Genomic DNA, 23,206 nt, shown 5'->3' with positions numbered 1-23,206 from the left:
CATATCAAAGATTCTCATTATATTCTTGTTGGTAAAAGTGGGTGGCTTGAGTCATCTTCAAATTCGTCATCAACATTTGAAGTAGAAAAGATGGGTGGCAAGTCCAAGGAGGTAATCAACATCTCAAGTTCAAATCCTTTAGTTTATGTTTAATAACACATATTTTGCAGCATTTGAACAACATACTAAAGGCATTGGTATGGAGTATCTAGCTCTGATGGGTTATGAAGGAGGAGGCCTCGGAATCAATGGCCAAGGGATCACTAATCCTATCATGGTGAAAGAAAGACCAAGATATCAAGGATTGGGATATCGTCATAGAGAATTTGGAGAATTTTGTAAACTATTTGAGGCAAAGAAATCATCATAGGATGATATGTCACACCAAAATGGTAGTGATAATGTCAATTTGTCTCCCAAGAGAGATGAACGTTTCGAATAACTTTGCATGTCGTCGTCCAGTCCACATTGTCAAAGTTACAGCCCAAGGGACAAGTATAAATGTCATGGGAATTTTACAAATGTTGGTAATTTTGATTATTTGTGGGACATGTATCCTTGCACTTTTTGTGATGAAGTTGACCATTGTGTTATCAATTATGAGCAACGCAAGGCGATGGTAAAGAGAATGGAACAAATTCTTAGCATCAATCATGACGAACCTCCTTCACATTTGAAGACTTCCTTGTCGGTGGGCAAGCAACAATACTTTTGTACCCATTGCAACATGCATGGGCATGGGAATGAAAGGTGTTGGAAAATTCATCTAGAACTTTGTCCCAAGAATGATAAAGAGGTTATGCAAACTGACACAAGGAAAGAAATAGGTGGAAAGAGGATATTGGCATAGTTCCTAAGGAAACCTTCAAAGCAGAATAGATGCAGAATGAGAACCCATAAGCCTAGGAGAGGCAAAGTTTGGGTAGACTATTTGTATAGTTTGTTGCTTTGTAAATTGTAAATGCTTATTGTTGTCGTTACCTGTTTTGGGTACTTTGTAAAGTGAACAAGAATAATCACTATTTACAACAAGTATGTTTTTCTCTAACATATTATGTTGTTGTCTTGTTTATAGGTCCAAATGTTTGAGGACTTTTGGGTTGAACAATGTTTGTCGTCTAGTTTGTGTACAGTTGAATCATGTACTCACTGATACAAGTGTTCAAGATTGTTGTGAATGAAATCTTTGATAAAGATTGTACAAGAAATGACTATGTTTTTGTGGAAAAAGCCAAATGTGTCATTGAATTATTACAACTAGAGCACTTTTGTGTAGAAGCACAGTTTGAGGACAGTGAAGAAAAGTTTGAATCAATGCATGGCAAGCATTGAATTGCTTCTGATTTCCAAGATGGAAAGTCAAGTTTGATTTCCATGTGGCCCTGCTTTTGCAATAATGGGGGTTAATGGGCATTTAAAATATCTGACAATTTGCACCTTTGGTAGGAGAAATTTTCATCTCTAGAGCAGATTTTATGCAAGAATTGTTGTTATGTTCGTAGGTTTATCCAGTTTGTAGGACAAATAACAGGAGAAGGTGGAGAGAGCCATAACTTGATGAGTTTTTAGTCTTTTGGAGCCCAAGAAGAGCCCAGATAGGGGTTTTTATGCATTGAACAAATGATACATGCAACAAACGATAAGTTTTTTTTACATATCAGATGATTTCTTTGACATATAAAGTCGAGAGTGGTTTTAATGCTTGGGGTGAAATTTAACAATATTTGTAGGCATTTCTTCGAATAGAGATCTCCAATTTCAGTTTTTCATTTTAGTGTAGTTTTCATTAGTTTTTGTCTTGATAATTGGGGGGGACTGGACTCAGCATGCTATAAATATCAATAATTAAACTATATATAGCTACACAACAAAATCCTTCTTCAAAAATTATAAGAATAAGAATGTAAATAATACATCTATAAAAAACAAAATTCTATCTTTATATTAATTTGAGAAGAACAATACAAATTTGAGAAAAATTGTAAATACAATAAACTTTACTAGTACAATACTCAACACTAGATTCAATCACTATACTAACTCACATTGCAAAAAGTTTTTCAAAATCTTTACAAACACAGAAAGTTGTGTGAGGCCTTTACTTCTCTCTCATGGAATTTAAAAGAAAATGAATTGCAAGTAACTCTACTATCTAGGCCTCAGTTTGGCCAATTTCTTGAATCTGCTTTTCCCTCTTGCATATGTTCTTCCATCTCCAACCCCAATTTAACAAGTTACCTGACTTCTTTCTTGCCCAATAAATAATACTTTAAGTGCCATTTCCAAGATATTTTGTTCAAAGTGTGCCTTTTGGACATCATTGAAGCCGTATTCCTCAAACCCCCTGAACACTATCAACGTATCTGTGCACCTCTGGATAATAATACCAGTAATAAGAGATATTTATCCATAGGAACCCATGGATCAACTCCTTCGCTAAATATAAACACCGTTTATTCACTCAAATATAAGGCAAGCTTAAATATCGGCGTTTGGGCTCCGTAAATTTCGCCTCATCGAAACGATTAGGGAAATTGCCAGACAGAGACAAAATCATTACGAGCTAGCGAAAGAGCATTCAGACAACTATGAATGGAAAGGACATGATTTAATGCGATACAGCTGTCAACGCGACTCAGTCAATTTGCGCGTGGCGGCGTCTGCAGGTGACAGGAATAAGACCGATCGACCTCACGCTTTTCACAGTATGATGCAACGGAAAGACTGAGAGTCGAATGATGCAACGGAAAGACTGAGAGTCGAAGAGTCAAACTGAATTTTAATGGAGAATTCATTATACAATGCATATTTGATGATGGAATTTCGTAACATATTCACATTTTCTTTTAATTTATTGTAAAATAAAAGAGGCCTGCGATGAAATCGAAGTTAGATTAAACTTTATGTAAATTTATTCGTTTATATTTATATTTCATGGAAGGCTTCAATCTACATGTACGGAAATAAATTATTTCATTGGAAGTTTAAGTTCGAATGATTATTGCACAATCTTGATTGTACTGATAATACCACCGTCTAGAGTTGAGTTTTTATTTTAATCTGATAATAAAAAATAAAAAAAGTTGGAGTGTAAGTTGTAGTGTTTGAATTTTTGTAAGTGGAAATAAATTCAACATCATAAAAAAGATTACAAGATATTTAATATCTTGAAGTTGACAACTAAATCAGATTTTCAAAAATATCTATCTAATTTTATTTTAATCTTACTAAAATTTCCATCATTTTTAAAACTAATTTATAGGTATTTTTTTAAAACTAATTTATAGGTATTTTAGAGTAAGATATAAATATAAATATAAACATAAACCTGGGCAATTCGTTTCTTATTTATGATTTAGAGCACATTAAAAACCGTTATAAAAGAACATAGACGAAACTTTGAAAAATTAGAAGACCCGTGGATTGTTCGACCCTCGTGTTAACAGCTCAAAAGTGAAATTCCGAGATCGTGATAACATGCTGTCTTTCACTATAGTGGATGACAGATTTTTGTCGGTACATCTTGGTGGACCGCACAGGCTTGACATTTTGTGCAGATTGGACTCGTTCTCCGCGTCTTCCCTCTCTGTTTATCGCACGCGAAAATTGACCGAGTCAGCACATCACCGCCCGAGGAAGCCTCTTCAACTTCAACTTGGATTGCATCCTTTATAAGAAGCTCAGTACCCTCCAACACTCAGCAAACATATTCGTTTCTACCACTCCATTTCGCTCTTATCTTCTGTGTTTCATCGTTTTCTTCCAAATATGATGATGAGGACTCTAGTGTGCATTGGGTTAATGGCTGTGTTTGTAGCCTTCATACATATCAACGCTGTGAATGGGCAGCTGAGCTCAACGTTTTATGCCAAATCGTGTCCGAGTTTGCCGTCGATAGTGAAATCAGTGGTGAAGCAAGCGGTCGCTAAGGAGAAAAGAATGGGAGCGTCCTTGGTCCGCCTTCACTTTCACGATTGCTTCGTCAATGTAAGAAAGTGTTTTATTTAGTCGAAAATAATGACTTATCCCCAACCATTTCTACCTTGTTTGTCTAATCATGGTGAAATTTGGATTCGTTTGCCTTGCAGGGGTGCGATGGTTCAATCTTATTGGATGACAACGCGACGTTTACCGGAGAAAAGACTGCAGGCCCAAACGCCAATTCTGCGAGAGGATTCGAAGTAATAGACAGCATCAAAACTCAAGTGGAGGCAGCCTGCAGTGGAGTCGTGTCGTGTGCAGACATTCTCACCATTGCTGCTCGTGACTCTATTGTTGAAGTAATCATCTATATCTCTTTCATTCAATTAGGCGTTAGTGATAAATAAAACCTGATCGAATCAAAGAATTCTTTCTAATTACTTGTGATTGCAATTTGTTAGGTTCAAGGCCCAACATGGTCGGTAATGCTTGGAAGGCGAGACTCCACGACTGCGAGTTTAAGCGCTGCAAACAACAACATTCCATCTCCCGCGTCCAGTCTGAGCACACTCATCTCATCTTTTCAAGCTCACGGTCTTTCTACCAAAGACCTTGTTGCACTCTCAGGTATAATATTACTTGTGGAGCCATCATGTTAACAAATCATATAACTTTCATGTAATTATATTGAACTCTTATCACGAGCTCTTGTAATTGTTATTACAGGTGCTCATACAATTGGTCAATCACGATGCGCCTTTTTCAGAACTCGGATCTACAACGAAACCAACATTAACGCTGCTTTCGCTACATCTGTAAAGGCAAACTGCCCCAGCGCTGGTGGCGACAGCAACCTCTCTCCCTTAGATGCGGTCACCCCAATCACATTTGACAACAAGTATTACTCTAATCTTAAAATACAGAAAGGACTTCTCCACTCCGACCAGCAGCTCTTTAATGGAGGTTCTACAGATTCTCAGGTTACTGCGTACAGCACCAATCAGAACAGCTTCTTTATAGACTTTACAGCTGCCATGGTGAAGATGGGAAATATTAGCCCTCTCACTGGCACTAACGGGCAAATCCGCAAAAACTGCAGGAAGTCCAATTAGTCTCTCTGAAGATTGTATTCTCTGTATTCGTTCAGCTTTTTTTTTCTTTGTAACATTGATTTTCGATCGGCTAGTGAGTCTTCAAATCGAAGCTCTAAAAGAAAGCAATAAACTACATTTCTGAGATTATGTTAAGAGTTGTATGCAGTTCAGACCACAATTCCAATTTTGCATCCCAATGCCCTTGGACTTGTAGAAGGATTTACTTGTCGTCTTTAAGCCGAAACGTTCTTGCATTCCATTTCGATATCATGGTGTATTGTTAAATAATTTATTGCAAATATTAAATCTGTTTGAATTAATAATTATGCCCATCCAAATTATTTAGCAAACCTAATATGATGGGGCTACCTGCTATGACCCTTAAATCTTAAACGCTCAATTTTTTCCAAAGAGATACCCTCGCAATCTTCCATAACTTCTATTATCACTTAGAACTAAAATTGATATATGTAACTTTTCATCCTAGCCCGATGATAAAAATCAGTGCTAGTTTATTTTTGTTTTAATTTTCTTCCCTTAGAATCTGAAGTTTTGAAGAGTTTTTGAGTCAAGTTGTTCTTAGCTCCCATTGATCCCCCTCCATCTACCATTGTTTTATAGCCACCTGTTATCTTATGTCAGCCACCGTGTCTTTTTGTAATTTTGCACCGAAATCATGATTAGGCAGTTTCGCAGCGCAATCATGATTAGGCCGTTTCGCAGCGCCCCATTCAAATTTAAAACTGACCGCGCTGCGAAATCATGGATTCGTACTTTTCGCAACGAATCTTTCCCGAAATATCAAATCCGTTAGGTGAGTCATAGGCCGTGTCCTCTCATGTCAGCTCATGTACCCCTCTTATCACATTTCACCACTCATTGCCACTATCACCACCACTAGATCTGTTGATACACACGAATTATCATTCCCAAGAAAGACAACCGTGCATAAATCTTGATGATGGCCGTAAGTCTTGCATGAATGACAAATCTGCAAGGTTACATCTTGAAAGATTTTAAACGGAAAAATTTAAAATTCAACCGAGGCTGATAATCAAGCGACTCTAATAATCAAGCGAGGCTGAATTCAAATAGAAGCTTAAACATAATTCCAACCGGAGCTGGTAGTTATTGTTTGCGAGGATTTGGAAGAATCAATGGAGAAAAAGGAGCACAGATCCGGCAAACCTCTAAGGACTGAGCCTGAAGGCCTGAATATAACGCTGAGAAATGAAGAGGTGAAGAAAGCATTTAAAAAGGCCGGGTGCTGGAAGTTTTGCAAAAAGTTACAAGGAGGACACGCACAGGTAACCAAAGAATTTGCACTTAACTTCACAGGCTTGAATTCAAAAGTAGCCATGTTGGAATTGCAGGTTTCGGCAGAAGTGATATCTACTGTGACAGAGATCCCACGAGGACAAGAGGAATGGTTTAAAAACTTCAAATTTGACATGAATCCTTGTAAGGAGTTTTTGAAGGATGAATTTGTAAATGAAGATTTAAGTAAGGCAATGCCCAGGAATTATGTCAAAGAATATTATGCTCACTTACTCACCTGCATACAGAAATATCTGACTTGTGAAGGAAGGTATAACAAGGTTTACTCTTACCATTTTAAACTCCTTTTGCATTTCACCGGGAAGGTCTCCATAGACTTACTTTTTTATCTGTTCCGTAGTTTGAGTAAGATGTGTGATAAGGTATAGCTGAGGAAAGAGGATTGTGAAACCTCTTTGTTTCATCATGGTTTGATCAAACTACTGGTTTTAGATGGGCTTCGAAAGGTAGACAGAGATTGGAATTCATTTATTTTTATGGCTGGCTTCAAAAGCCAGACTGGCCTCACTCCTCAACCTGCTAGAGATTCTACAATAGATGAGCTCCAAACAGAAGTAATAGCTAAAAGAGTTCCAAAGTCACAAGTAAGAAAATAAGTGAAGCCACTCGTCATCCAAGATCAACCTCAGCAATCAACTAAGGAAAAAGCTCATGGTAAAAAGATTGTACCTGAAACAAGCACATCTGAAGTAGTCTCAAGGATAAGAACAAGAAGCCAGATGAATAAGGAAAAAGGTAAAGCTATAGCAGTCGAAGAAAGTCCAGTGTCCAAGGCAAGTTTAAATGACTTATTACAGGCTATTGAATTTGAGCAGTCTCTACCAGTTCAAATCGAGTTAATACAGTCAGAACAGGAAAGCACCAAGAAATCCAAGGCCTCAAAAAGGCTTAAATTTGATGAGCCAGCTGAAGAGTTCGTTTTTAAACCTAGAAGACCTATGACAAGGAGATTCTAGCAAGTACAGGAAGTACTGCCAAGAACAGAGGAAACAGGGGAAGAGACACAGAAAAACGCAGGCAAAATAGTCATCACATCTCAAGAAGATAATATAGCAGCTTTAAAGAGCCAATTAGAATCAGCCAAGCATGAGATCGCCAAATTGAAGAAAGCTGCTAGAAGACATGCAATCATACACGCAAAGTATTATAAAGCTCTATGGAAAGGGAATGAAACTGTAGAAGCCCAGTTGAATTCAGTGGTTGATGGCCATTCACAATTTCACACCTGGACAGTACCAGCGATCAAAGAAGCCAAGTACATCAGAAGGATCAATATGCAACTGAGAGCTGGGAATAAGGCTATGAAGAAACAAATTGAAGATCTGAAGGCACAGCTAAGCCAGCTTAAAGGACCTGCTAAATGAGGTTTCATTTCAAGTAAGATTTTGCTTCAAAAATTTTGACAAGTTTGCTTGATCTTATCTTTCTGAAGAAATATAATTTCCTATTCGACCTGTGGAAAGTCTAAAGAAGTTTTTGGAAATCAAGCACTTGGATAATAAAGGTCTCAGGTTAAAAACAAGCTGTTTTGAATAACTCAGCAGTTTCGTAGCGCGCTACGAAACTGCTGAAAGCGATGATTCCAACGAAAATCAAGCAGTTTTCAATTATAAGCGGGAATTTTGAAAGGGAAACGTCTAAAAGGCATACAAGGCATCATCTGAAGCTATCAACAGTCAACTAGGTCAAGACAGGTGGAGAAAATATATATTCAGATCCAACTTTAAATTTTTGCCGTAAAGTGAGCACATTTACCACAGTTCAGGATATATCAAACAATTTACAAGAAACTTTTGCCTGCACATATGTACATGGGAAAAAGCTTACAACGCATCAAGGACGTGGCGGTCTGCTCCATTTTGGGTAATTAAAGGATAAAGGACATGCTTATTTGCATTCGAATATTTTGGAGAAAACTAAAGACCAGTAAACAGGGGTAGTTTCCTATCTTTCAGGGCATTGGAAAACATGTGTCATTGAAGACAACCGTGGAGCCTTGAAGACCATCACAACTAAACTAGAAGGGAACCAGATGTCAAAGAACGAGGAATCATCTTAATTAAAGCCATCATGCATGTAATATGGAGTTAGAGTCATAGTTGATTTAGATCTCTAAAAAAAACTCCAGTCAACACTTTGTTGTATTTATTAGTTAGTTAAAAGGTTAATAGGTGTCATTAGAAGTAGTTTTCGGATTCCCGTCATGCTGGAGGAGGAATCTCGATCAGTTAGAATAAGAGCTTTATATATAGCTGAAACAGAAATGTAATCAAGGTTGGAAATTTTATGAAAAGCTTATATTCGGCCTATGTAAAGACTCATTTTCAGTAATACATGCTTGAATTTACTTCTCAGGATTCATGAATGATTTGTTATGTTCAGAATATGTGATGTTGTCATTTTCTTAATTCTTACAGTGGTATGGATGTATAATCACTCAGAATTCACTAAATGTGATCTGACTTCCTGTATGCATTTATAAACTGTGTGGTCCCATATGAGTTTATGTTCTGAATGTTTAAATGTTGAATGCCCTGATTTCCATGTAAGGTTGAGTTCATTGTTATATTGAGATGTTGTTGACTCCATAAGCCCAATGGATGTTTACTGATCATGTTCAACCATTCATATTTTTCACTTGTTTCATAGAGTTAGCCCTCTAATCTTTATCAAAATCATTAACCTTTGAGAGAGCCCTCTCAGGTTGAGGAGGCTAAGCCTCAGCCAAAAGCAGGTTTGAAATAGTTACTTAGAGTCAACCTGACCAGCAGCCTATCAGGGCCTGATTTTGAGATAACATTTTGGTGCGTCTGCCGGGAGTCAAAGATTACTCATTCCCGAAATCATGAAGTTGAACTTCTGAAGGTAGCAGGAGCTCAGAAGGTTTTCGAGGCTGCATTCTACCTTGGTGACTCCATACAATCTTAAAGTTAAAAAGGTGGCTTCGAGAGGAAGATATACAAGGAGTAATCCTGACCCAGATCCACCTACTCCTGTGGATAATCCAAACACCATCTCAAGGAGCAGGCAAAGATTTCCTGATATACCAGGTACTTCATCTGTATCAAAATATTTGTTCCCTGAATTTTCTAGAAGTCCTGAAAATAAAATTGTAGATGATAAAATTCATGAGGTATTGTTGAGGTCTGAGAACGAAGAAGAACTTATTGAAATTATTTTAGATTTACAAAAAAGAGGCATTGATACTTCATCCTTAGTGTCACAAAAAGATAAGGAAGAGTTTTGGGAGGTTGTTACTTCAGAATTACTGTTAGAAGAAGAAGATTTGAATCAACTCAAAGAGCTTGATCCTTTTGAAGTTTTGCTCAAATCCAAAACTGGTTTACCTCTCCCAAATTGGAGTTCCTTTGTCAGTGGTTTGCAAAGTCCAAATAGTCCTTTTCGTACCAATACTTTATCTTCTGCCTCTGCTACTCCAAATAGTCCTTAGACACTATCTCACACTAGTTCTGCTCCCAACGGTCATACAATACCTGTTATCACTGCTCCTCCATTCGTTATGGCTATACCTGTTAGGTATGCCCCTCTAGCTCTCCCTGTTGTTTTACATGATCTTCCTAGCAAATATGCTGCCAGAATTCCAACATGGGGAGGAGATGAAGATATTACAGCAGAGGAACATGTGGATAGGTTCAATGATTTTGTTGACAGGGAAGAAGTGGATGATGAAGATGTAAAACTAAGATTGTTTGCTCAAACTTTCATTGGGGAAGTCAGAAAATGGTTTAAAGCCCTTAGAGCTGGAAGCATTCATAGTTGGGTAGAATTTGAAGATAGCTTTCTAAGGAAATGGGGAAACAGAACCAACCCTGTCCAAGCCCTTACCGAATACAACAATCTTAGAAGAGCTCCAGACGAAACTGTCCAAAACTTCTATAAGAGGTTTAACAAAATATACAATTCTATTCCAGCTCATTTGAAACCTCTTGGAGCTTTGGCACAATTGAGATATGTTGAATCATTTGATTCAGATTTCTCTCTTTTACTCAGAGAAAGGGAGTCTGCCTCTCTTGCTGACATGCAAAATGATGCAACTAAGGTAGAGGTGAATATGCTTGCTGCTAAGAAATCAAAGATGGCAAAGACTAAGCTGAAGGAAGAAGAGAAACCTTCTACCTCTGCTCAAGAAGACAAGTTTGAAAAAATGATGAAAACCATGGAGAAATTGATGGACCGACTAGCTCTTGGGAATGCTTCTGCTCCTCCAGCACAGTAGGAACCTCAATTCAGGAACCCTCAATTCAGAAGACCTCAGAATCAGCAAAGGCCAAGAGACAACAGAAATCAGCAGGTAGATCCTCCAGTGAGACCTCCCTTCCAACAAAATTTGGTAGATGAAGAAGATGAACCTGAAGTCCCTGAGGAATCAATCCATTGTTTTGATGAAGAAGTGTCAGGGATTCTCTTGACTAAGGAGGAACATGATGAGTCCAGTATGATAAAATCAGGAGAAGAGCCTTCAGATTTTTTAAAGGGCTATCAGCACGCTATCTTTGAGATGCAAAAGCAGTATAATCTTAGGAATAGAGATGTTCCTATTACAGCAAACAAAGCACAGCCCACGAAGAATACCTCAAAGACAGTTGAAGATAAAAAGGAAAAATCAAAGGTGGTTGAAGGTAAGGATGATTCTCCTCTTGTCAAAAAGGATATTCAAATTCTTCCTCCTCCTAAAGAAATTGACAAGACTACTTCTATTTTTAATCTTGAGAATGAGATTGCAAAAATTAAGATATCAGTCCCTTTTAATGAAATTCTCAAGGTAGACAAATACATAAGCAAAATTGTTGAAATGCTTAATTCACAACCAGGAGTGGCTGATATCCTAAATGTACAAGAAGATAACCCTGTTATCTGCTTGGGTCCAAGACTTGAGGATGAACAAAATGAAGAGTTTCCCCCTTTTTACATAAGCATTAGCATTCATGATATGACTCTACATAATGCTATGTTAGACTCATGGGCATCACATAATCTCATGCCTAAGGTAATCATGGAAAGACTAGGGTTAGAGGTAACTAGGCCATATAAGGATTTATTTTCCTTTGATTCAAAAAGAGTCCATTGCATTGGTTTGATAAAAGATGTTGTTGTGGGGCTCACACAAATTCCAGCAAAAACAATTGTTATGGATATTGTTGTTGCAGACATTCCACCAAAGTTTGGGATGCTTCTTTCAAGGTCATGGGCAGCAAAAATCAAGGGCACAATGCAGATGGACCTTACATATGCTACCATCCCAGTGTTTGGTGAACAAAGGAGGTTGTATCGCGAGACAAGGATGGCCTACATGGTAAGCAGCAAAGACAAGCCTCAGAATTTTCCTATTTATTCATGTGATACTGGTCTTGGGTCAGCTATCCTTTTCAATGAATCAGTTGCAAAAGAATCACAAGATGAATCTGCGGAGAATCAGTGTCAAGAAGGGTAGCAAGGAGATGAAAGAGACATCATGGGCTGCTGGTCATTATACTTCGATGGATCAGCAGGAAAAGAAGGGGCAGGAGCTGGGATTTGGATCACTAGTCCAACTGAAGAAAGTAAGTTTCTCTCATACAAATTAAACTTTGATTGTACCAACAATATGGCTGAGTACGAATCTCTGATTTTAGGTTTGGAAGCCTTGATAAAAATGAAAGCTAGAAAGATTGTTGTTTATGGAGATTCTAAATTGGTAATTAAACAAGTATAAGGTACATATCAAACTAAGGATACAAGGATGAGAGCATACAGAAATTTAGTGTTGGAAATGTTGGAAAAATTTCAATCCTATTCTTTTAGCATCAAAACTAGAGATCAAAACTCTATTGCAGATTCTCTTGCTGTCTCGGCCGGTCTCTTTATCATTCCTAAGCACTCTTCTGAAAATTATGAAGTGGAGGTTCGCCATAGACCAGTTATACCGGATAATATCACAAATTGGCAAGTTTTTGAGGATGATCAGCATGTAAGGAACTTCATTGAATTAAAAAGAGAGTTTGAACACAATCAGATAGATCAGCAAAATATGTTAATAGAGTCAAAGGAAAGCTCTGAAGTCTTACAATTACAAAACAACTTAATTCCTAAAGGCCTCATTCCCCTTGAGAAATTATTTGATCAAAATGATGTGTTCAAAGCACCAAGACTACAAGCTAATGAAGAAGAAGTAGAAAGCTGCAATTTAGGAGACTCGGTTGTGCCTAAGATAGTCAAGATTTCAAAGTTCCTTTCAGCCGATATGAAGACTAAATATGTTGAGATGATGAAAAGATTCATTGATATTTTTGCATGGAGTTACGCTGACTTGAAACAATATGACTCTTCAATCATACAGCATACCATTCCTATTAAGCAGAATGAAAAGCCTTTTAAGCAGAAGCTAAGAAGAATTAATCCTCTTCTAATGCCACTGATTGAAAAAGAAGTGAAAAAGCTCTTTGATGCTAAAATTATTGTCCCAATCAGATTCTCAAATTGGCTTGCTAATTTGGTACCAGTCAGAAAAAAGAATGGAGAGATCAGAATTTGTATAGACTTCATAAACTTAAACAAAGCTTCATTGAAAGATAATTACCCCGTTCCCAAAATGGATTTCATTCTGCAAAACATTGTTGGTTCACAAAGGATGTCTATGCTTGATGGTTTCTCAGGGTACAATCAGATTACTGTTCACCCAGATGATCAGGAGAAAACGGCCTTCACTACACCATGGGGAACATTCATGTATGCAAAATGCCATTTGGCCTCATGAACGCGGGAGCCACTTTCCAGAGAGCAACGGATATTGCTTTTGCTGAAGAAAAGGACAAATCAGTAGTGGCTTATCTTGATGATATCACAGTTTTTTCAAAGAGGGAAGAAGACCATTTAAAGCACCTTGAAAGGGTCCTACTGAAGTGTAGGAGGTTTGGTATTTCTCTAAACCCAACCAAAAGTATTTTCGCTCTAACTTCTGGCAAACTGCTTGGTCATATTATTTCTGAAGAAGGAATTAGGATTGATCCTAATAGAGTTAGTGCAATTCAAAAATTAGATTTACCGAGGAGTAGGAAGGAGATTCAATCCTTTCTTGGGAAAGTTAACTTTGTTAGAAGATTCATTCCCAATTTTGCTGAAGTTGTCAAGAACATAACAAAGATGTTAAAGAAAGGAGCAGATTTTAAATGGACAGTTGAAGCAAAGAAATCATTTGAAGAGATCAAGAAGGCACTTACTCAAGCACCAGTACTCATCAACCCGGATTTTACCAAGGAGTTCCTTATCTTCACATTCGCTTCTGAAGACACAATTGCTGGAGTTTTATTGCAAAAAGGAAGTCAAGGTACTGAACAACCCATTTCTTTCTTTAGCATGACATTAGCCAATGCTGAATTGAAATATAATATCTTAGAGAAGCAAGCCTATGCATTGGTGAAAGCAATTAAGGATTTCAGAATCTATGTTTTACACTCTCACATTGTTGCCTACGTCCCAAATGCTGTTATAAAAGATATTCTTACACAAGCTGATCCAGATGGAAAAAGGGGAAAGTGGATAGCAAAACTGTTGGAGTATGACATTGAGATCAAACCCACAAAGTTGGTAAAGGGTCAAGGCCTAGCCAAATTGTTGACTCAGTCAAATTTGGACTGTATTGATATTAATTTAAGCACAGAAATCTCAGAAATTTCTGAAAATGAAGAGGAATTGATCCAAATAAATGAGAAATTCTTGATCTCAGAATGGTACAAGGATATAGCATTTGTTTTGCAGCATAATAGAGCTCTTGATAATCTTTCAAAATCCAAAGCTCGATTTACCAAATTGAAATCTCTCAGATATTTTGTGTATGACCAAAATTTGTTTTGGAAAGATGCAGGAGGAATATTATTAAACTGCCTCATTGAAGAAGAAGCTGATAAAGTAATTGACGAGTTTCATAAAGGGGATTGTGGAGGACATCACTATTGGAAAGCCACTGCAAACAAGGTCTTGAGAGCTGGCTATTTTTGGCCAACTATGTTTAGAGATATCTATAAAAAGATAGCCACATGCCATGAATGTCAAGTGTTTGAAGGAAAGAGAAAGCTTATGCCAATGCCCTTGGTTCCTATTTATGTTGAAGCACCTTTCCAGCAGTGGGGATTAGAATTTATAGGGGAAATCCATCCTCCTTCATCAGGACAGCATCGCTGGATTCTCACAGCCACCGATTACTTTACAAAATGGATAGAAGCAATACCCACAAGGCAAGCAAATGATTCAATGATTATTTCTTTCTTAGAAAATAATATATTATCAAGATTTGGTTGCCCAATCAAGATCATTACAGACAATGCTCAAGCTTTCAAGTCCAAAAGGATGATTAATTTTTGTCATCAGTATCACATCTCCCTTGGACATTCCACTGCTTATTATCCACAGGGAAATGGTTTGGCTGAGTCATCAAACAAGAGCCTTGTGAGAATCATTAAGAAGCTGCTGCAAGAAAATAAAAAAGCCTGGCATTTGAAACTGAGATATGCTTTGTGGGCTGACCGGATTTGCACAAAGAGGTCCATTGGAACATCACCATATGAGCTAGTATATGGGGTAGAGGCTATATTTCCAACATCCCTTGGAGTACCAGTAATGAAGTTGATTCAAGGACTAGAAGAAGAACCAAATGATATACAACGAAGGATTAATCATCTAATAGCTTTGCAAGAGAAAAGAAATGAGGTGTTTGATAGTCATCAACAAAACCAGAACAGGATCAAGAGAGCATTTGACAAAAAGATCAAAGAAGTTACATTCCAGATCCATGATAAAGTCTTGAAATGGGAAGCTAGAATTGAAGAGAAAGGTAAACATGGTAAATTTGAAAATTTGTGGAAAGGGCCATATCAAATTTCTGCTTTCCATGGGAATAACACCTACATTCTACAAGAGATTGATGGAACACCGTATGCTGGAGGACCTGTTAATGGCAGGTTCCTAAAGCATTACAATTGATTAAATCTCTGCCAAGTTTCTCACAACATTGTACATAACCGTTTTATTAGTCTTTCTTTGTTGCAAATAAATGACAAGCTGAACAGGAAGCTCAAGCCCGAGGTGAAGGCTCACAAAGCTAGAAAAGGATGCTTGTCAACTTCATCTATGTTTTCATAAATTGGTCAAAGCATTGGACATACGAGTTCTTAGTGTACTACAGGAGCACACTATCCCAAGTGGAGCCACTGTTATCACTTAGAACTAAAATTGATATATGTAACTTTTCATCCTAGCCCGATGATAAAGGTCAGTGCTAGTTTATTTTTGTTTTAATTTTCTTCCCTTAGAAACTGAAGTTTTGAAGAGTTTTTGAGTCAAGTTGTTCTCAGCTCCCATTGGTCCCCCTCCATCTACCATTGTTTTATAGCCACCTGTTATCTTATGTCAGCCACCGTGTCTTTTTGTAATTTTGCAGCGAAATCATGATTAGGCAGTTTCACAGCGCAATCATGATTAGGCCGTTTCGCAGCGCATCATTCAAATTTAAAACTGACCGCGCTGCGAAATCATGGATTCGTACTTTTCGCAGCGAATCTTTCCCGAAATATCAAATCCGTTAGGTGAGTCATAGGCCGTGTCCTCTCATGTCAGCTCATGTACCCCTCTTATCACATTTCACCACTCATTGCCACTATCACCACCACTAGATCTGTTGATACGCACGAATTATCATTCCCAAGAAAGACAACCGTGCATAAATCTTGATGATGGCCGTAAGTCTTGCATGAATGACAAATCTGCAAGGTTACATCTTGAAAGATTTTAAACGGAAAAATTTAAAATTCAAGCGAGGCTGATAATCAAGCGAGGCTGATAATCAAGCGAGGCTGAATTCAAATAGAAGCTGAAACATAATTCCAACCGGAGCTGGTAGTTATTGTTTGCGAGGATTTGGAAGAATCAATGGAGAAAAAGGAGCACAGATCCGGCAAACCTCTAAGGACTGAGCCTGAAGGCCTGGATATAACGCTGAGAAATGAAGAGGTGAAGAAAGCATTTAAAAAGGCCGGGTGCTGGAAGTTTTGCAAAAAGTTACAAGGAGGACACGCACAGGTAACCAAAGAATTTGCACTTAACTTCACAGGCTTGAATTCAAAAGTAGCCATGTTGGAATTGCAGGTTTCGCCAGAAGTGATATCTACTGTGACAGAGATCCCACGAGGACAAGAGGAATGGTTTAAAAACTTCAAATTTGACATGAATCCTTGTAAGGAGTTTTTGAAGGATGAATTTGTAAATGAAGATTTAAGTAAGGCAGTGCCCAGGAATTATGTCAAAGAATATTATGCTCACTTACTCACCTGCATACAGAAATATCTGACTTGTGAAGGAAGGTATAACAAGGTTTACTCTTACCATTTTAAACTCCTTTTGCATTTCACCGGGAAGGTCTCCATAGACTTACCTTTTTATCTGTTCCGTAGTTTGAGTAAGATGTGTGATAAGGTACAGCTGAGGAAAGAGGATTGTGAAACCTCTTTGTTTCATCATGGTTTGATCAAACTACTGGTTTTAGATGGGCTTCGAAAGGTAGACAGAGATTGGAATTCATTTATTTTTATGGCTCGCTTCAAAAGCCAGACTGGCCTCACTCCTCAACCTGCTAGAGATTCTGCAATAGATGAGCTCCAAACAGAAGTAAGAGCTAAAAGAGTTCCAAAGTCACAAGTAAGAAAACAAGTGAAGCCACTCGTCATCCAAGATCAACCTCAGCAATCAACTAAGGAAAAAGCTCATGGTAAAAAGACTGTACCTGAAACAAGCACATCTGAAGTAGTCTCAAGGATAAGAACAAGAAGCCAGATGAATAAGGAAAAAGGTAAAGCTATAGCAGTCGAAGAAAGTCCAGTGTCCAAGGCAAGTTTAAATGACTTATTACAGGCTATTGAATTTGAGCAGTCTCTACCAGTTCAAATCGAGTTAATACAGTCAGAACAGGAAAGCACCAAGAAATCCAAGGCCTCAAAAAGGCTTAAATTTGATGAGCCAGCTGAAGAGTTCGTTTTTAAACCTAGAAGACCTATGACAAGGAGATTCCAGCAAGTACAGGAAGTACTACCAAGAACAGAGGAAACAGGGGAAGAGACACAGAAAAACGCAGGCAAAACAGTCATCACATCTCAAGAAGATAATATAGCAGTTGTAAAGAGCCAATTAGAATCAGCCAAGCATGAGATCGCCAAATTGAAGAAAGCTGCTAGAAGACATGCAATCATACACGCAAAGTATTATAAAGCTCTATGTAAAGGGAATGAAACTGTAGAAGCCCAGTTGAATTCAGTGGTTGATGGCCATTCACAATTTCACACCTGGACAGTACCAGCGATCAAAGAAGCCAAGTACATCAGAAGGATCAATATGCAACTGAGAGCTGGGAATAAGGCTATGAAGAAACAAATTGAAGATCTGAAGGCACAGCTAAGCCAGCTTAAAGGACCTGCTAAATGAGGTTTCATTTCAAGTAAGATTTTGCTTCAAAAATTTTGACAAGTTTTCTTGATCTTATCTTTCTGAAGAAATATAAATTCCTATTCGACCTGTGGAAAGTCTAAAGAAGTTTTTGGAAATCAAGCACTTGGCTAATAAAGGTCTCAGGTTAAAAACAAGCTGTTTTGAATAACTCAGCAGTTTCGTAGCGCGCTACGAAACTGCTGAAAGCGATGATTCCAACGAAAATCAAGCAGTTTTGAATTATAAGCGGGAATTTTGAAAGGGAAACGTCTAAAAGGCATACAAGGCATCATCTGAAGCTATCAACAGTCAACCAGGTCAAGACAGGTGGAGAAAATATATATTCAGATCCAACTTTAAATTTTTGCCGTAAAGTGAGCACATTTACCACAGTTCAGGATATATCAAACAGTTTACAAGAAACTTTTGCCTGCACATATGTACATGGGAAAAAGCTTACAATGCATCAAGGACGTGGCAGTCTGCTCCATTTTGGGTAATTAAAGGATAAAGGACATGCTTATTTGCATTCGAATATTTTGGGGAAAACTAAAGACCAGTAAACAGGGGTAGTTTCCTATCTTTTAGGGCATTGGAAAACATGTGTCATTGAAGACAACCGTGGAGCCTTGAAGACCATCACAACTAAACTAGAAGGGAACCAGATGTCAAAGAACGAGGAATCATCTTAATTAAAGCCATCATGCATGTAATATGGAGTTAGAGTAATAGTTGATTTAGATCTCTAAAAAAAACTCCAGTCAACACTTTGTTGTATTTATTAGTTAGTTAAAAGGTTAATAGGTGTCATTAGAAGTAGTTTTCAGATTCCCCTCATGCTGGAGGAGGAATCTCGATCAGTTAGAATAAGAGCTCTATATATAGCTGAAACAGAAATGTAATCAGGGTTGGAAATTTTATGAAAAGCTTGTATTCGGCCCATGTAAAGACTCATTTTCAGTAATACATGCTTGACTTTACTTCTCAGGATTCATGAAGGATTTGTTATGTTCAGAATATGTGATGTTGTCCTTTTCTTAATTCTTACAGTGGTATGGATCTATAATCACTCAGAATTCACTGAATGTGCTCTGACTTCCTATATGCATTTATAAACTGTGTGGTCCCATATGAGTTTATGTTCTGAATGTTTAAATGCTGAATGCCCTGATTTCCATGTAAGGTTGAGTTCATTGTTATATTGAGGTGTTGTTGACTCCATAAGCCCAATGGATGTTTACTGATCATGTTCAACCATTCATATTTTTCACTTGTTTCATAGAGTTAGCCCTCTAATCTTTATCAAAATCATTAACCTTTGAGAGAGCCCTCTCAGGTTGAGGAGGCTAAGCCTCAGCCGAAAGCAGGTTTGAAATAGTTACTTAGAGTTAACCTGACCAGCAGCCTATCAGGGCCTGATTTTGAGATAACAACTTCAATTATAATATATTTCAATTGTCAATATGATATCCAGGATGATTCTTGCAACATATTAAATATTGAAAGGAAACAAAGAATTTTTTCATTAAATTTTTAATAGCTTAAAATAGTGGTTAATTAAAAATGTTTGAACAATTTATGAGAAAATTAGTAAATGTAACAAAGAGGGAACAACTATACAATTCATAAATATTAATTATTTTATCTCATTTTATAATAATTAGGATTTAATTTTCTCTAATATTACATATATGACACTCGCTAAAACAACATAAATATCATCATACAAGTGAGCAATTTTCTTTATACATTTCATCTAATAGTTTAGATGCATTCATTCTAAGGGTAGAGGGAGGGAAATCAATTCTCAACTACACATCTAAATTGCATCTACTTCTATGTGCCTCCACGTGACTATAAATTCTGAACTACTCGTATGAATTCACATGAGCTATATAACCAAACAATCAACTCCAATTTAGCCGAATATTGAAGACAAAAATCCAGTAAGGCAAACTCATCTAATTCAACTCTAATAAGATTTAGAACACCCAAGAATGTAAAGGAAGACTGCTTTTCAACTCAACACATATCGCTCTAATGAGCCAGATCCTATCAAACCAAGTTCTTGAATGTACATCCTTGAATATCCCCTTCTCCACCCCTACCTCTCATTTTCTTTTAAATTTTTGCAAAGTAAGCAAGGTGCAAATGCTCACCAAACTTCAATCTGAACATAAGAATGTTTATTTGATTTTATTTTGTATTTTTACATGGAAAAATAAGATGTATTTCACAATTTGAGCATAGGTGGACGAGGGTGATATCCTCTCCAATAAGCAAGAAAGCATTCAATAATTATTATACAGAGAAGCAAAAAATGTATTTTACAATTTGAGGACGGGTGGATGAGAGTGATCCACTACACTAATTAAAAGAACATTCAAAAATTATTGCAGAGAAATGAGATGTATTTTACAATTTGAGAATGACAATGAGTGAATAAGAGTGATTCATTAACTTTAATAAACATGTTGAAGTCCAAAGATACATATCTTGGATTTACAGAACACAAATTGGCACTCCTATCAAATGTTAAAATACAGAATATGCAAGTTTCAACCTGACAAATTTGAATGCATTTTAGACATGTCATGTTAAGATGGATCTCTATTAATATATAATTTATAAAATTCCAGTTGCGCTATGGACTATATACGAATTATCATTTTAGATTGCATTTAGAGTTCAAATTATACAGTTTTGCAGCTGGTCATAACTTCTATAATTGAATCATTTGTATGGAGTAACGAGTTATAAACAAAGCCTATTATAATGGGTCAGAACTTCGAATAACAAAATGTGCAGTTGAAGCATATGTCAAAATAGATTTTAAGATGGTTGATTTAATGGATCTAATATTCTCAATGCACCTAATAATAAAGAAATCAAACCATGTTACATTTGTATGTAAATTTTACAAACCACACAAACAATTCTTCATGTTTATGTAAATTTTAAAACTCATCCAAAATCAATGGATACAAAGTTTGTCACTCATTGGTGGTGAAGTTGACAGAATGTTGAACTGTATACAAAGTTTCTTTCATGTAAATTGTAAAGTATCATTCAGAGGCAATGACTTCAAAGTACTGGTGAATTTGAAAGAATGTTGAACTATTTGCAGAATTCCATTCTTGCTACCCATTAAAAAATGACCTGAGGCCTAGAGGATTCTAAAAGTTGTTTCACAAAACCCACCTGCAATCCATATCTCAAACAATGGCAACAATCCTGTCATCATGGAAACCATTAATCTAAATCTGGTCCCAACATGGGCTTCTTCTCTACACCAAGCTAAATCATTTACATCAAATATTGAAGGCAAACACAAAGGATAAGAAGTACCCAACATAAGAAGGACCTAACATAAATTGGTAACTGTTGTTGTCGAGGCCATCATGCAGTGACATAATAAGCATTGGTACATAATATTGTTGGAATAAGGTAGAAATGATATGTCTAGATAGAGTTGATGAAATGTGTTGTGTTCTCGTAGTTAGTGTTTAACTCTATCTTCGTAGTTTGTGTTGTGAGTTGGTGATCTGAATTATTTGGATTTGGATTGTCCTAGAAGCTTTCTATGTGGGCCTATATAATGTAATGGTTGTCCAAGCAATAAGATTTGATTTCGTTCTTGTGCATATCTTTGGCTTTTCTAATATGGTGAGCCAGAGAGGGAGATCTAGTGAGGCTTCAGATCTGAGAACAAGAGGACCCAGATCTATGAGGGTTGTGAGATCATGTTGTTATGGTGTTGCTCCCATTTTTTTTATGTTATTTGGTTGAGGAATATTGTTGAATCGTTGTGTCTGTATGTAACTACATTCTTCATAAGTGAGATGCCCATGGAAGTGTATAGCTGCCGCAACCATCATAACTGTGCAGAGTCTATTGGTCAGAGTCATAGTGTGTAATTCATTGCGCTGCAGGGTGCGGATTACAATTAACTGGAAAGTGAATATTTTATTCACCATCATTCGTGCCACAGTGCTGCCTAAGTTGAAAGGTATGATTTGATTTTTTAAATCAAGCCAAGCCATAAGTTTGAGGTTAATTTCTCATGGAAGAGTAAATTGGAGTAATAAGGAGCCCTTTCAAAGACGTGAATTCTTATCATGTATTCACGTATTTAAATTTCTTTTATTTTTGTTTTGAGAGAAAATTGTGAATGAGGTATGGAGGCATAAGGAGCTAAATATTAGATGAAAAAATATTTATGGTGAAAATTTTGTTTTTATTTATTCGTGAAAATTATTTTTATAGTTATTTTTGGTGAAAAGAGTTAAAAGGTGTTGGGTGTTTTTTGTTTGGGTGAAAGAATTTATCCGAAAGTTTTTTTGGGAGCATAAATTGTGTTGGGCGAAAAGGAGAAATAAGGAATATTTTTTGTCTTTGTTTTTTATTTGAAGCAAGATAGAGTCTTGTTTTTTTTAGACCTTGTGCATTTGGTTTTGGATCTGGTGAATTTGAATGTTGATCTCGTGAATTTGGTTGTAGATTTGGTGGATTTGGGTGCGTTTTGTTGATTGGGGACAAAGTTTTTGTCATTTTTTTGGCTGAAACTTATTTGAATAAGTCCACATGTCTTATGGAGGAAATTATGCAAATTGGAAATTCAAGGTATTAACAGTTTTAGAGGGAAATAATTTGTGGCCCATAGTGAGTGGGACGGAACCCAAACCCACTGCTGCTGCAACTATTCCAGAATGGGAAAAAAGGGAAACAAAAGAAAAGGTGTTGCTACGAATGTCATTTAAGGACACCATCATTCCTCATATTAGGGATCGTAAAACATCCAAAGAAACATGGGATGTTTGCAAAATCTTGTGTGAAACAACTAATACTAACCATATTTTTTTCTTGAAGACCAAGCTTTTGTCAATTAAAATGGAGGCCAATGAAAGTATAAGCAATTTCATTTCCCATGTGATAAGTTAGGAGACATTGGTGAAAATGTGTCTAATACTAACTTGGTCACCATCAGAGTAAATGGCTTAGTACAAGATTATCAATTTTTTGTTTCAAGTCTTTCGGCTAGAGAGAAGTCTCCTGCTTTTGATGAATTGATAGGTATTCTTCCACAAGAGGAAGAGAGGATGAATAAATTAAATTTGGGCTCAAACAGTTTAGGTTTGGCATTGGTAGCCAAGGGTAAGCAACCAAAGAAAGGCAAGCCATGGGACAAAAGCAAAGGAGGAAATTTTTAAGGAAAACAGAAAGGTATGACACAATCTAAATTTACAATTCATGATAAGAGAAATGATGATTGTTAGTATTGTGGCAAACCTGGACACCATGATAAAGATTGCTATAAAAACATATAATGAGTCTAAACAAAGAAACATAAGGCATAATGGGAATTTTGTGGACAAAGACACCTC

The 23,206-nt window shown here is 36.9% G+C and overlaps 1 protein-coding gene across 1 annotated transcript; it reads left to right on the top strand.

Annotated features, from left to right (window-relative positions):
* Nucleotides 1-3,696: 3,696 nt before the first annotated feature.
* On the top strand, nucleotides 3,697-5,253 carry LOC149138393 (peroxidase P7-like). The gene is made up of 4 exons (XM_089446278.1): nucleotides 3,697-3,987; nucleotides 4,089-4,280; nucleotides 4,383-4,548; nucleotides 4,648-5,253. The coding sequence occupies exons 1-4, from the start codon at nucleotides 3,769-3,771 to the stop codon at nucleotides 5,031-5,033; spliced, it is 963 nt and encodes a 320-aa protein (XP_089302404.1). The 5' UTR covers nucleotides 3,697-3,768; the 3' UTR covers nucleotides 5,034-5,253.
* The last annotated feature ends 17,953 nt before the right edge of the window (nucleotides 5,254-23,206 follow it).

Source organism: Pinus tabuliformis, chromosome X (genome assembly GCF_031772625.1).
Source record: "Pinus tabuliformis cultivar Carrire ecotype Pingquan chromosome X, CPIR1, whole genome shotgun sequence".
Lineage (NCBI taxonomy): Eukaryota > Viridiplantae > Streptophyta > Pinopsida > Pinales > Pinaceae > Pinus > Pinus tabuliformis.
Note: the sequence above shows the minus strand (reverse complement) of the source record. Positions and strands in the feature narration are given on the sequence as shown.

What these genes read in the sequence shown, in the direction of transcription:
- LOC149138393 (XM_089446278.1), top strand. Translation starts at nt 3,769, where the DNA reads ATGATGATGAGGACTCTAGTGTGCATTGGGTTAATGGCTGTGTTTGTA. An exon ending in CTCGTGACTCTATTGTTGAA is followed by an intron (nt 4,281 to 4,382) that starts GTAATCATCTAT and finishes GCAATTTGTTAG; the next exon opens with GTTCAAGGCCCAACATGGTC. An exon ending in AGACCTTGTTGCACTCTCAG is followed by an intron (nt 4,549 to 4,647) that starts GTATAATATTAC and finishes TTGTTATTACAG; the next exon opens with GTGCTCATACAATTGGTCAA.